Source organism: Balaenoptera physalus (assembly GCF_965194825.1).
Source record: "Balaenoptera physalus genome assembly, chromosome: 1".
Classification (NCBI taxonomy): Eukaryota; Metazoa; Chordata; class Mammalia; order Artiodactyla; family Balaenopteridae; genus Balaenoptera; species Balaenoptera physalus.
Genome location: NC_138882.1, coordinates 3555403 through 3569569, shown reverse-complemented (window position 1 = coordinate 3569569; position 14167 = coordinate 3555403). Strand labels below are relative to the sequence as shown.

Below are 14167 nucleotides of genomic sequence, written 5' to 3'. Positions count from 1 at the left end.
GCTCCTCAGTTGCAGCAGGCAGGCTCCTTAGTTGTGGCATGTGGACTCTTAGTTGCAGCATGCATGCAGGATCTAGTTCCCTGATCAGGGATCAATCCCGGGCCCCCTGCATTGGAAGCGCAGAGTCTTAACCACTGCGCCACCAGGGAAGTCCCCATTTTGCTCTTTATAACAACCCTATACTATTACTATTTCCATTTTACTGAGGTACAAAAAGATTAAGTAAGCCGTCCATGGTCACACAGCTAATAAGTGACAAGGCCAAGGTTATTTAAATCAGGAAAATTAATGAATGAACACTGGATGTCCAACAACAAGAGAACGATAAATTACAAAAGAGCGATCTAAAGGAACAGCAGCCAGAAATTAAAAATCATGATTTAGAAAAAATATAATGGGATGGAAAAATATTGATCATATAACGTAGATGTTTAAAAGGGCAGAATATAGGGACTTCCCTGGTGGTCCAGTGGTTAAGACTCCATGCTCTCAATGCAGGGGGCACGTGTTACGATCCCTGGTTGGGGAACTAAGATCCCACATGCTGGAAAAAATAAATAAATAAAATTAAATAAATGTTGTAATATCTATTAAGCAAGAGTTGTTATAAACAATTTTTTTTAAAGGGCAGAACATAAAACAATATATACAATATGATACCAAATTTGTCTGTATTTAAATCCTTAAATACATAGGAAAAGATTAGAAGAAAATATTTCAGAGCTTTAAGATCGCAAGACGTCAGGATTACAGGTGATTTATATATCTTCCCTTTATACTTGACTGCATTTTCTAAGTTGCTTTAATCTCTTTATTTTATTTGTATACATATCTACATGTACACAGATTTTTACCTAAATGCATAAATGTGATCATACGCCTCTATCATCTTTTCTTCTCTTTCGCTTGGTTCTCCCACTCACACGATTACCGTGCTTTGCCCATGCAGCAATAAATACTTCACAGGAATCCCTCCAAGCCATCCAGTGAAGGCTCTGCTTAGCCTTTTTTTTCCAATGGCTGCATTGTAGCCAGTGAAGTGGAGATAGTATCATTTATTCAGCCATCCCCAACTGTTGGCCGTTCTCTCTGTTTGCATGTTTCCACGCTCCAAGGACGTATCTTAAACACAGGCCAGGCTTTGCACCTGTGGAATGGGGTTAGGACCCCGAGCACTCCACAGCCCCTCACGCTTCCATGGCTGGTGAGAACTGCTTCCTCTCAGGAACCCCCTTGTCCCTCGGCTCACTCTGCTTTGGCCTCAAGGATCCTCCAGCCCCACTTCCTCCAGGACGCTTGCCATTCATCTCTCTCAAGATGGATTAGGGACGCCTGCGTACCCCCAGCACCCTAAGCTCTGATAATTAATTCTCCTCTTTTCTCTCTTCCACCAAATCGAACCTCGCGAGGTTGACTCTTTATCCCCAGCATCATTATAGCCTCTTGTACATTTTAGCTGATGAAGCAGATGGATGGATGGATAAATGAACAAATGAAGAGATGAGTGAACAGACAGAGGCATGAAACACTATGATGTTTTGAGGATTGACAAGTAGTTCTTTATAGGTAGAGTACAGAATGAATGAGAAAGTGGGGGAGAAGATAGAGAAGTTTAAAAAAAAAAAAGGTCAGATCCTAAAGAGTCTTGTGTAATAAACTTAAACGGTATGAACTTTTTATCCTAAAGAGTATGGCAGGGCTTCCTTGGTGGTGCAGTGGTTAAGAATCCGCCTGCCAGTGCAGGGGACATGGGTTCGAGCCCTGGTCCGGGAAGATCCCACATGCCGTGGAACAACTAAGCCCGTGTGCCATAACTATTGAGCCTGCACTCTAAAGCTCGTGAGCCACAACTACTGAAGCCCGCACACCTAGAGCCCGTGCTCTGCAACAAGAGATGCCACCGCAATGAGAAGCCCGCGCGCCTCAACGATGAGTAGCCCCCGCTCGCCGCAACTAGAGAAAGCCCCTGCGCAGCAACGAAGACCCAACACAGCCAAAAAATAAATAAAATAAAATAAATACATTTATATAAAAAAAAAAAAGAGTATGGCAAACCATTGAAGAATTTTAAGCAGCAGAATCATTATTCAATTTTTTAAAATCCGTTAAGCAGGAGTGTGGGAAAAGGCCTAGAGGAAGCCAGAGCAAAGACAAGGAACCCTTGGGAGGTGACAGAAAGGATCAAAGGGAGAAATGATGAGTGGCCTGTATGTATCAGTCATCAGGCTACACCTGCCCCGTGAGTTTTCATCTAACCTTCCCACCATCTCAGGAGTCGTGGTTCATGTTGCACCCACACTGAGAAAACAGAGTTAAAGGGAACACAGAATTCACCAAGGGTCACCATGTTAATCAATGATGTGCCCGGACCAGACCTCGAGTCCCTCTGGCTCAAAGCCCGTGAGCTGTCCAGTGTGGATGTCGGAAGCCAAGGCAATGACAGGACCAGAGGACAGGATGCCATTGAGGGATGTTATTGAAACAGAATGGACTGAACTGGGTAACTGAACAGACACAGCAAGTCAATCAGAGGGAGATTTTTAGAATGATACCCAACTTTCCGATTTAGCAATTTGGTGGTGTCATTCATCCAAAAAAAAAAAATGGCATTTGAAATGAAAGATAATGAGTTCCATTGGGACATGATGAACTGGATCTGCACTTATGATTTGTTGATATGTATATATATTTACATCATTTAAGGACATCATGCATTACCAATTCTATGTTTAAAGGTCTTTGCATTTCCCTAGTGTAAATCTTCCCAGCCATCAATACTAATATTGTCAGCTGATATTTATTGAATAACCGCTGTGTGCCAGGCATATATATCATTTAATTCATAATAATTAGTTTTAGAACTAAATGATAGAGCATATGTAAGGCACTTCACAGAGTGCCTGGCATATAGTATGTGCTCAGTAAATGGAGAAATGATACATGAGGCTATAGAGGTAAAGAGAGGTCGAAAAAGTAGTTAAACATCACATATCTAGTAACAACTGTTCTAAATATCATATATATTCTAATATTAATATTATATAATTAATATGAATAAAGCTTTAAGATCATAATAAAGGCCAAAAATGGCACTAAATTTAAAAACAGCACATTTAAATTTGGGTGGTAATGGAAGTTAATGAAAGAGAGAATAGATAATTGAAAGCTCACAACAATTTCAGTTTTTTTATTTACCTGTAATATCAACTCTTTTTTCTCTTAATTATTAGCGTAAAATAGAAAAATTGGATGGTTTGTGGCTTTCTGGGAAATGCAAAAGAACTTGAAAAATCTAAAATACATTAGTATCTAAATAAAATATACTTGAGGGTATAACTTGCTATTTTCATGGAAATAAAAATAACAGGTAGAAAGTATGCCTCCCTCTTTGAAACTCATTTTTGTTTTTCTCAGTTTCATGTAGTATAAGATGACCTTTCTAAGTATCTTCAGTTTTTTTTCAATTAATCCTTTCTTTTTTGGTTTTATCTTTCCTTTCCCAAAATGTAATGTGTATTTATGCCATTATTTTATTACAGTCAGTAGATTGATGATTGATGTTTTGACTAATCATAGATTGCTGAGTTGAGAAACTGTTTAAGGAATAGATATTTTTAAATTCTACTTTATCATTTTTGATTAAACATTTTTTTTTCACAAAGGATTGAGAGGGCCAAAAAAACAATAAAACAATGTATATTAGAATAACTGAAACGCAATCAAGATTGAGTTATATGTCCCCATATAAGATTTAACCATATAAAATATTCCATTCTAGAGGAACACTTATTACTTGAAAAAGTGTTTTATTCATGTGGTCAACGAGATAATGTCAGGTAATATATAACCTTCAGTTGCATGAATTAAGCATGTCTGAGATCTATTTTGTGGCTCCATATTTTTTAGAAAATAATTACTATATAACTCCTAGGGAAATCACTTTGGGTGCGCTACAGATCCCTCTTTTAAAAACAGTTTAGATAATTTAGTTATTTGCCTAAATGTTTTAAAAGGCCTTAAATGGAAACAAAATGGCACTGAGTTTATTTCATTTGCTCTAAATAAAGATATGAACCGTAAGTCAAATCACAGATTGTGATAAACGTGGGGAACTCAACACAAGCCTACAGAAGAATAAAGTCTTAAACATTTCAATTGCTGAAAGATTGACTAAGGCTCTGTTTAATTATTAGTGCTATAAAAAGTGAGTAATATTTACCTGGCCATAATAGTACTGTGTAAAAGTGACTTATCTTTCCCGCCAGGTGCCACATTTCTCACAGTTATTAAAAAGAATGAAAAGAAATCTTTACATAGTCATTATTTTTCCAGATCTGCCACCCCATCGTCTTATATAATCTGGGGCTTGGGGGTTGTTAAAGAAGCTGATTATTTACTGATTGATTTATTCGGTGCCAGTGCTAGCCCAGGTCTTAAATGAAATCAGTGACAAATGGCATTGTTAGTGAAGGGTATCAGCAAAAATGCCCCAGTAAGCCATGGTTTGGCAAAAACTAACTGGTTCTTCTTAGAAGTCCTCTGTAAACTCCCCAATATCTGGTGCAATCAGTCCATTTGAATGATGAGTCATTTCGGGTGCTTGTTCTTAATAAATCCAAGTATAAACGTACCCACAGGGCCTTTCTGGTATATGCCTATGCACGGTGCTGATCAGAAATCCGATTTTACAAGAATATCCATTCCTAACAGATATGTCATAATGTCTTGGAAGAGTGTATTCAGGAAGTTTACAGTGACTGTAATTCATTAACTGAACTTCAACATCCTCATGCAGTACGGGTTCAGATGACATTACCGAATGCCTTCTGGATTTTGGCAGAGATGCCTAGGGGTCATTAGTTATCTGTCAATCATTTACAAATCCTTTCTGAAATCAGTTAGCAAATAACGTTTTATCATTATCAACATGTATCCTTGTACATGAGAGTCAGTGTAACCGTGCTCTGTGGGGGTATCTGAGTCCCGTGGGCTAATGAGGGGGATTAAATGCCCACATTCACCAAAAGCAAGTGGTTAGACTGCCTTGATTGGGAAAAATAATTCCTAAACATTGAGGTGGTAATTTCTTTTGTGCTTTTCCCCCAGCCCGGTTGGAACCTAAATTGTTCATTAACCCATCTTTGGGGCTGAGTTCCGAGCACCTGTTATTCATATCACATGTGAATGTTATTCCAGCCTTTCTTTCACAAAAATATGTTCATTTCTCACAAACTACTGAGTATCTATTTCTATTCAATTAGCCTCCTAGATAAGCTTCAAAAGACCAAAGTAACTCATTAATGCAACGTTTCCTCCACATGCCAGCAAGTTCTACAGGAATGTGAATAAGAGTGACAGATAGCAAATAGTATGTTTTAAAGGTTCTGGTGGGAGTTATTAGGAACCCAGTAATGCTATCATCCTTTAACATTTTTTTTGTATATTTTGTAAATAATTCTGTCTAATCAGAAGCATGTAACAAAGCATGAAATCCAATCTTTTTTATTGTTCCATGTTTTATTAGCCATACACAAAAAAGAAGAGAATCAAAGCAAAGCACTACATAATGCTATTAAATTATAAATCATGGGAGGTCTTCTATAGGGTGTCAAGTAGTATGTGACTAAACTAAGAACTGGGGTCAAAAACAAAATACAAAAGAAGAAACTTGCGTATGTTTTCCAAAATTCCATTATGGAAGATGAGTTTCTCACCCAAGAACCCAAGTCACACGGTCCATACTGGTTTTTAATGACATCAAAATATGTATTGGACACTTTCTATATACGATCTCATTTACTTCTCACAACAAACACTATGGGATTCCGTAATTTTTGTCATTTTTACTTGAAGACTTTAATGCTCAAAGAGGTCAAGCATTGCTTTGCCCCTGAGTAGGGAACAAAGTGAATATGGCAATTGTGAACTTTCTGATCCCAAATCCCAGATGCTTAACTACTACCTTCATGGCGACCATGATCTTATAATGTGCTCTCCTGGTTTTTCAGGTAAAGACAATCAGGTGTACAGCCAGCGTGTTGGGAGGATTTGATGTGCAAGACTATTTGATGGGTTGAATAATATGTAAAGCCTTAACAAATGTGTGTCCAACACTCAGGCATGTGTGAAAGAAGACCTACATCTTCCAAAGCAGTTACAGGTGTAACATATGCCTGCAAAAATATATGCTCCTTCTGGGTTTCTATCTGAAAATTAGAGAAGAAATCATTGGTTTCAATAAAAATTGTATTTTGAAATCCATGATATATTTAAAAGAAAAAAAGTAATCTAAGTAAATAATACCTAATGTATTCATGCAAAGTAGAGTGTACACAAGAGCTTAAAGCTCAGAGAAAAAAACAGCATGTTTATCAAATGCCATCTCTGGACCACAGTCATGGCCACTGCCAATTCTCACCCTGATTTCCAGGAGTCACCCAGGTCCCATGCCACCCAAACCGGATACAGAGGAAAGTGTGCGTCCAGTAGGGCTGGGAGCCAGCAACACAGCTAGAACGCGGCAGAGAGGGAGGAGGTGAGAGGTCTTCCTTTATTCTCATTTCTCTTCTAACTGGTCTTTCCATATAGCACTTTTATCATTCCGATGCAGTATTCCAACATTTCAACCAAAATAACATGAAGCAAGAGGAGAAATGAAAACATAACAGTAATCAGAGTAAACAACAAAGAAAAAAAGGGGGGATAATGAATTCTATAATGTGACTCTTCAGACAATGACTGCTTAATATATTACGGTATATAACGTGTGAAATTATGTTACAACCAACGTCCATATATTCAGTTATAAATGATCTGTACACATACATACGTACCCCATTTACTGTTTAAAAAAAGCATCCACACTACTATATATAAAATAAATAATCAACAAGAACCTACTGTATAGCACAGGGGACTCTACCCAATATTCTTGTAATAACTTATATGGGGAAAGAACCTGAAAGAGAATGGATGTATGTATATGTATAACTGAATCACTTTGCTGTACACCTGAAACTAACACAACATTGTAAATCGACTATAATATAAAATAAAAATTAAATTAAAAAAAGAAGCATCAATGTTAATATCATTTAAAAGCACTTAAAGGCTTGAAAATATTGATACATGGGCTTTAGTCACTGATTGAGAAAGATTCTCTTCCAGACACCTAAAAGAATAAAATAAAATTTCAATTTTAACATGAAAATTAGCTAGTGTCATAAATTTATATTCCAACTTACCCAGTACCCCCATCCAAGCAAAAATTTCAGAAAAGGTCACTTTGTTTTTATTAACTGCACAACAGTATATTGTACTGATCCTTTCCTAATTAAGGCCCAAGTCTGTGAGTGTTAGCTAGCAATACTATGTGTCCATATGATCTTGCAAATAATTTTTCCATTTATAAAACTTTAAAACTTCGACTTTAGCCTTATTAACATTTTGATTTAAACAACTGATCTAATTAGGTTATAATGTGTTCAAGTGCGTTCTCTATGTCTGTGAGTCTGTTTCTGTCATAGATAAGTTTGTTTGCATCATGTTTTAGATTCCACATATAAGTGATATCATATAGTACTTGTCTTTGTCTGACCTACTTCACTTAGTATGATCATCTCTAGGTCCATCCATGTTGCTGCAAATGGCGTTATTTCATTCTTTTTTATGGCTAAGGACTATTTCATTGTATATATGTACCACATCTTCTTTATCCATTCATCTGTCGATGGGCATTTAGGTTGCTTCCATGTCCTGGCTATTGTGAAGAGTGCTATGAACTTTGGGGTGCATGTATCTTTCTGAATTATAGTTTCTTCCGGATACATGCCCAGGAGTGGGATTGCTGGATCATATGGTGTTGAGTTTCCTAACTTTACTCCCCTAAAGGAGTAACCCTGAGGTGTAGGGAATTATATTTTGAAATTATCTTGACATTTATCTCACAGACAAGAAAAGTCATAAAAACAGCCCGAATCTCAGGTCCCTATGGTGAGTATCCAGCTCTTCCAAGTTCCAAAAATCTTTCCACAACCTGTTCGGAACAGGCAGCCCTGGTTAGGACGTGGAGGTTGATGGGACCAGGAAATGTTTCTGTTCACAGAAGAAATTCCAAAGCACTTTCTTTTCAAACTTTTGGGGGGGAATATGGCTCATAATATTTAACAGAAGAAGATATTATCTATTTTAATTGCATTCAGATCTCTTCCATACCCCCAATTTCATGCAAATGTAATTATGAAAGCACATTTTTAAAACAGACCAAATTAACAGATCTTTTTTTTTTTTGGCTGCGCTGCGCAGCTTGCAGGATCCTAATTCCCCGACCAGGGATTGAACCCTCGTGCTTGGCAGTGAAAGCGCGAAGTCCCAACCACTGGACCACCAGGGAAGTCCCAACAGACCATTTTGTTTCATAAAAAATTCCAAACATTGTATTCTCTGACCGGAACAATCACGTATTCCATATATGATTTGGCTGGTAAAAAATTATTAACACGCTACTCTTATAGAAAGGATGGACAACAAGGTCCTATTGTAGAGCACAGGGAACTATATTCAATGCCCTGGGATAAATCATAATGGAAAAGAATATAAGAAAGAACATATATACATATATATGTATACATATAACTGAGTCACTTTGCTGTACAGCCGAAATTAACACAACATCGTACATCAATTCTACCTCAATTTTTAAAAACCATGTTACTCTTGAAGAACGTGGCAGCTTTCTTTATGAAATGTTATTTTTACATTTTGAGAATGGCTGACAGACTATGGTTATTTAGACATAGGTATTTTGGAGACATTTCTTGAATACGAAGTAACCCTATTACTTCAAGGAAAAAACTGAGAGTACTTTTTTCACTGATAAAACTCAGGCTTTCAAGTGAACATTTGGATTTGAGAAAATCTGTATATTCCACTGAGAGTTGGACAACTTCCCAGTATTTAAAGACTTCTGATGAGATCAGTGGTGATATTAGTGAGTATAAGTTTTGATATTTGTCAACATTTGGAACATTTGCCAAATTTGATGAACATATATTTTTCCAAATCACCAGTGTAAGATGTAATAAAATCATGCACAGGAAAAGGTGCATTTGAAGTGTAAAAAAGGTCAATGAATTTTAGTGCAATAGAGGACAAAATGTTCACAGATTTGGTTAAGGATTCCACATTTCAACTACGAAGAAGATATCACTTGTGGAATTTGGGTGTTATCAAAGAAAAAGATCCATAATTATCTGAAAAAGCTATTGTAATACTGCTCTTTTCTTCTGCCTTCATATTCTGAAGACCATGTTTTTATTATTATTATTTTAAAATTTTATTTATGTTTGGCTGTGTTGGGTCTTCATTGCTGCGTGTGGGCTTTCTCTAGTTGAGGAGAGCAGGGGCCACTCTTCGTTGCGGTGCGCGGGCTTCTCACTGCGGTGGCTTCTCTTGTTGCAGAGCACGGGCTCTAGAGCACAGGCTCAGTAGTTGTGACACACGGGCTCAGTAGTTGTGGCTCACGGGCTCTAGGATGCAGGCTCAGTAGTTGTGGCGCATGGGCTTAGTTTCTTCACGGCATGTGGGATCTTCCCGGACCAGGGCTCAAACCAGTGTCCCCTGCATTGGCAGGTGGATTCTTCACCACTGCGCCACCAGGGAAGTCCCATGTTTTTTATATACTTCAGCCAAAACAACATATCACTACAGACTGAATGCAGAAGGAGATGTGAGAATCCAGCTTTCTATTAAGCTAGACATTAAAAAGACTTCTGAAAATGTCACTTTTTATGGATTATTTTGTTCGGGAAAACAGCTATTTTCAATTTTCAATGTGTTATTTATAGTAATATACTTTAACAACTACAAATTAATATATTTATAAATAATACTTTTTTAGAACGGATATATATATATATAACTGATTCACTTTGCTGTACACCTGAAACTAACACAACATTGTAAATCAACTATACTCCAATAAAAATTTTAAAAATAATAATTTTTTTACTTTCTCAATTTTAATGTCGAATAAAATAAATACTAATAGATATAATTCACATAAGCAAAAAGCTTTTAGAGCCTTATAATTTTTAAGAGAATAGCTGCTTTTCAGGGTCATAGGTCCTTTACTATCTACATATGTACATTTCTGGTATTATGCCACATTACTGTTTGACTGTTTAAAGAAATAACAACAAAGAACTGACATGGATGATTATAATTACCTAATCCTTGTTAGTTTGAAATATACATTTACTTGCCCAGCTATATACTTCACTCCCCAGCCTCCCTTGCAGCTAAGTGTGGGTATGTGTCAAATTTCTGCCTAGTGAGCTGTAAGCAAAGTGTTTACATGGCACTTTCAGGAAATGTCCTGGAAAAGGAATATGTGTTTTCTCCCTTCCTCTGTACTGCTTCCTGGTAGTGATGGCTGACCTCTAGCAGTCATTTTGGAACATGAGGAGAAGAGACAGAGGAGAGTAAAATGGAAAGAACCAGGTCCTGGACAACTTTGTAGGGCCACTGTACCATCACTACCTCTGAATTTCTTTTACAAGAGAGAAATAAATGTCTTATTTAAACCACTGGCATTCTGCTTTTTCTATTAGATGCAGTCAAACCTAATCCAAAAAAATTAAAATTTTGATGGGAAAAAATGCTATACATAAACATTCTGGGTTTTCCAAATAGAATCTCAGGCCAATAAAAAATTTAAAAAAAAAAGTTTGCTCCATTAGCAAAATCAAAACATACAAGAAAATAACTAACTGTTGTTCCACAACATAGGAAAAGACATACATTGCTCTAAGAATCCAGACTTTATTACTTTAAAGAACAACAGGGATATTTCACAAGAGCCTAAAACTACCCTTGGTCATTTGAGTAATAGTTCTTTCATGGTCAGGAGTAATCCAGATTTTTTTCCATGGATTCAAGGAAAGAATGATAATTTTTAAATTATGGAAAACGTATTACACATTCATCATTTTGCCAGCATTAACCTCAAAGTATAAGTTTTACTTTATTGGGGTAAAGAGATAGGCTGCCCTTTTAATCAACTGACCAATGTACAAACAAGCTACGGTTAACTCCTCAGCTAATGAACAGGCATGATAAAAAAAGTTGGTTGACAAAACATGAATAAATAAATGAGCACAAGCTCGGTAATGCTACCTGTAGTTTTTCAAAGTGTCAATCATATCCCTAGTCATCACTTAAAGAATGAATGTCTGCCAACGTTATCATCTAAAATATATTTACAGAGGTCAGGAGAGCTACATCTGTCCTCCTCTATGCAAAGAGGTGATGACATCAAGGGGGTATGTCACAAGCCTAAGTTTAGTTAGTGGATTTAAGCTGGTTTGGAGTTTTATCCACTAAGTACGATCTTCTGACCCCTCAGTTTTACAACTCTGCACTCTCTGAGCTGCACTGCACCTCTCCATTTCTGAGTTAATCATTTGTTTGCCATTATCTGCCAAGAGTTCTTATCTCTTTTGCTGTCACTTTATAACAGGGTCCTCTTATCAACCTGCATAGAGTCATGTGATTAGTCCAAGCCTATCAAAAGTTTCCATTCCTCTGATTAGAAACCATCATGAAACTGGATACATTGTTTACAGCAGGTCACTAATGCTGGAAAAAGTACAGAGTCCAGGGAAATACTTGCTTGTAACTTTCTGGATTCTTGGATTTTTTTTGTTTCTAGTTTTTTGCTTTTTCTTAACTTTCACTAAGGGTTACTGTAATCTGATGTGTCCTCCCCAAGGCTACAAAATTTGACAAGCTGCACTTTTTCTTATGCTCAATGATTTCTGCTTTAAGCCAAAGGACTGCCTATAATTTCATTAACAATGTCTTCTAATTCGGATACTGGGGATTTACAAGAATCTCTAAAGCACGGACTTACACCTATTGGTAAGTAGGAGTTGCTCTTTTTATCATCTATTTATTATCCTGCTACTACACTAATACATGTAATTTAATCTCATCGATGTATTTACTATTATAAGTCACTGCTTTTCCAATTGTGTTTATTAAAAGCACATAAGTCCGCATATATATCACACATTTATCTTTCTTGAAGTTCAAAAAAGGCAAACGCATATTTCAAATATTCATTATATCCTCTGTTTTTGCATGTCATCCTATTAGCCTAAAACAGCCAGAAAACAAAATGTACAATATCTCACCTTCATCCCTAATATTTTCTGATAATTTTAAATGAGAAATAATAAACTAAAATTTGAACAACTTGAAACAAGTTAACCATATGGAGTCACCATTGATCAAACTTTAACAAGTGCTTTCACGTATCTGTGGAGTTTCAAGCCACATCACAGTATGTCTCATTCATTGCAGATATTGTAGAAAACTTTTGTTTTTCGAGCCAAAAACAAAAACAAACAAAAAATATCATCATTAGTTAAGGATTAAAAGTTAAGGGTGACTGTTTTTCAAAATAATGAGCATGTCTTCTTTTCATAAACAGAGTAAGTAAACAGTTTATTTTCATTTTTAAAAAATAATGGCGAGTCACAAACGTTAACGTTACAGCAAGAATACCTTTAATTAATCCTGAAAGTCAAGGACTAAAGGGAAGTAATTCCCAGGGGTCTGTAATTATTAGTCTGTTGGAAATCTTGCCCTTCTTCCTTCCCACTAGTTTTTGAAGGACCTAAGCCCTTTCTTGTAGCACTTTCTTAGACTTTCGAAATGGAATTTCCCTGTAATTCGCAGAGGCCTGTCATCGGCGCTGAGTTCCAGCGCCGCTGGAACAAGAAGGAAAATCAAGGCTCCGGCTTTTCCTCTTTCTCCCTTGATAACCAGCTGACTCCACTGAACGCAGTGATTGCTTTTTTTATGGGCCAACTACACCCTAAAGTATATCAATTGAGGAAACGGTTACAAAAAAAATGTTCTGTACTTACGAAAAAGAAAACACCGGGAAGGCAGGCAGAGTGCAACAGAGAATCAATTGCTCTGCTTATAAAAAGAAAATACGGGCACAGAAGGAGCTGGAAGAGAACCCAGAGCGATTGCAAATCTCTGCCCGGGGCGCAGCCGCCTGGGTGCATGGGCGAAGGGTCCCTACAGGCAGCGGCCCCGCTGGGCCACCGCGCTGCTGGCGTCCGCGGCGCGCGGCAAGGGCGCGCTCGGGCCGGGGATGCGGGAGCGCGCGGGGAGAGGCGCGCTCGGGCCGGGGAGGCGGGGGCGCGCGGGGAGAGGCGCGCTCGGGCCGGGGAGGCGGGGGCGCGCGGCGAGTGCGCGCTCGGAGACTCACCGCCCGCGGATGCGAATTCAGGGCGAGGGGATTCCCGAGACCACACACGAGGACCCCCACGGCGCGGCGCAGGCCCAGGGTGAAGGAATGCGGGTGAGATGGTGGAGGAGCCTCTGTCGCGTTGCCTCGGCTACCGCGGAAGAAGCGTATTTTTCACCCGACGCCCGGCACTCAGCACCGCGCCGGGTCCGTCCCGGGCGTGAAGCTGGACCACCTGCAAGTCTGGGGTCCGCCGGGTCCGGAGCGCCGGCAGCCAGCGGGGCGTCCGTCTAGCCCCGGAGGGATCGCTAGAGGCTGAGCCTCAAGAAGGCCCCGAAGGAGAAGCCCAGGGCCTCCGCGAGCCCACCCCCGACACCCGAAACCTGTGCGGGCACTTCCGGGCGCCAGATCCTGGGGTGACAAAATAACAGTGAATTTTCCGGTTAAAAACCCCCTCTTTCCGGATCTCATTCGCAGCCACCGCCCCCTCCCGGCCCAGGCACGCTCTCTCCCCCCGTCCCCGGGTATTGCAGCCTCACGGTTTGTTGTGAGGTGTCCCTATTTTGAACATCTTGGTTACCCGGAGGCGGCTGCTGGCACTGAGGGTCGGTCTGTTCCACAGTGTAGCCTCCCGGGGGTGCTGGGGGCCATTCCCGGGGTTCTTGGCTAGACCGTCACCCGGAGGGACAGTGGAGCCATCAGGTCCTCCAGTGGGTCCCTGAAGGCCAGTTGCCTCTTGGATGGGGTCTGACCGCCCCAGGCAGGCCCAGTGAGGAGAACCCACGGGTGCAGCTCGGAGGGTCAGAGGTCCCGGTGGCTTTGATGGCAAGTTGCACGTTGGGATGGAGTGGGGAGAGGTTCCCAAAACTAAGCCCAGTGTATGTACAGCTCAGTCAGGGTTTG

General features: G+C 39.3%; 1 protein-coding gene across 1 annotated transcript in view; it reads left to right on the top strand.

Annotated features, from left to right (window-relative positions):
* Positions 1–25: 25 nt before the first annotated feature.
* NR5A2 (nuclear receptor subfamily 5 group A member 2) overlaps positions 26–14167 on the top strand; it is a 139243-nt gene continuing 125101 nt past the window's right edge. Inside the window, exon 1 of the mRNA XM_082425686.1 lies at positions 26–11919. Within this exon, the coding sequence (XP_082281812.1) occupies positions 11856–11919 (64 nt within the window). The 5' untranslated portion in view covers positions 26–11855. The remainder of the gene's footprint in view (positions 11920–14167) is intronic.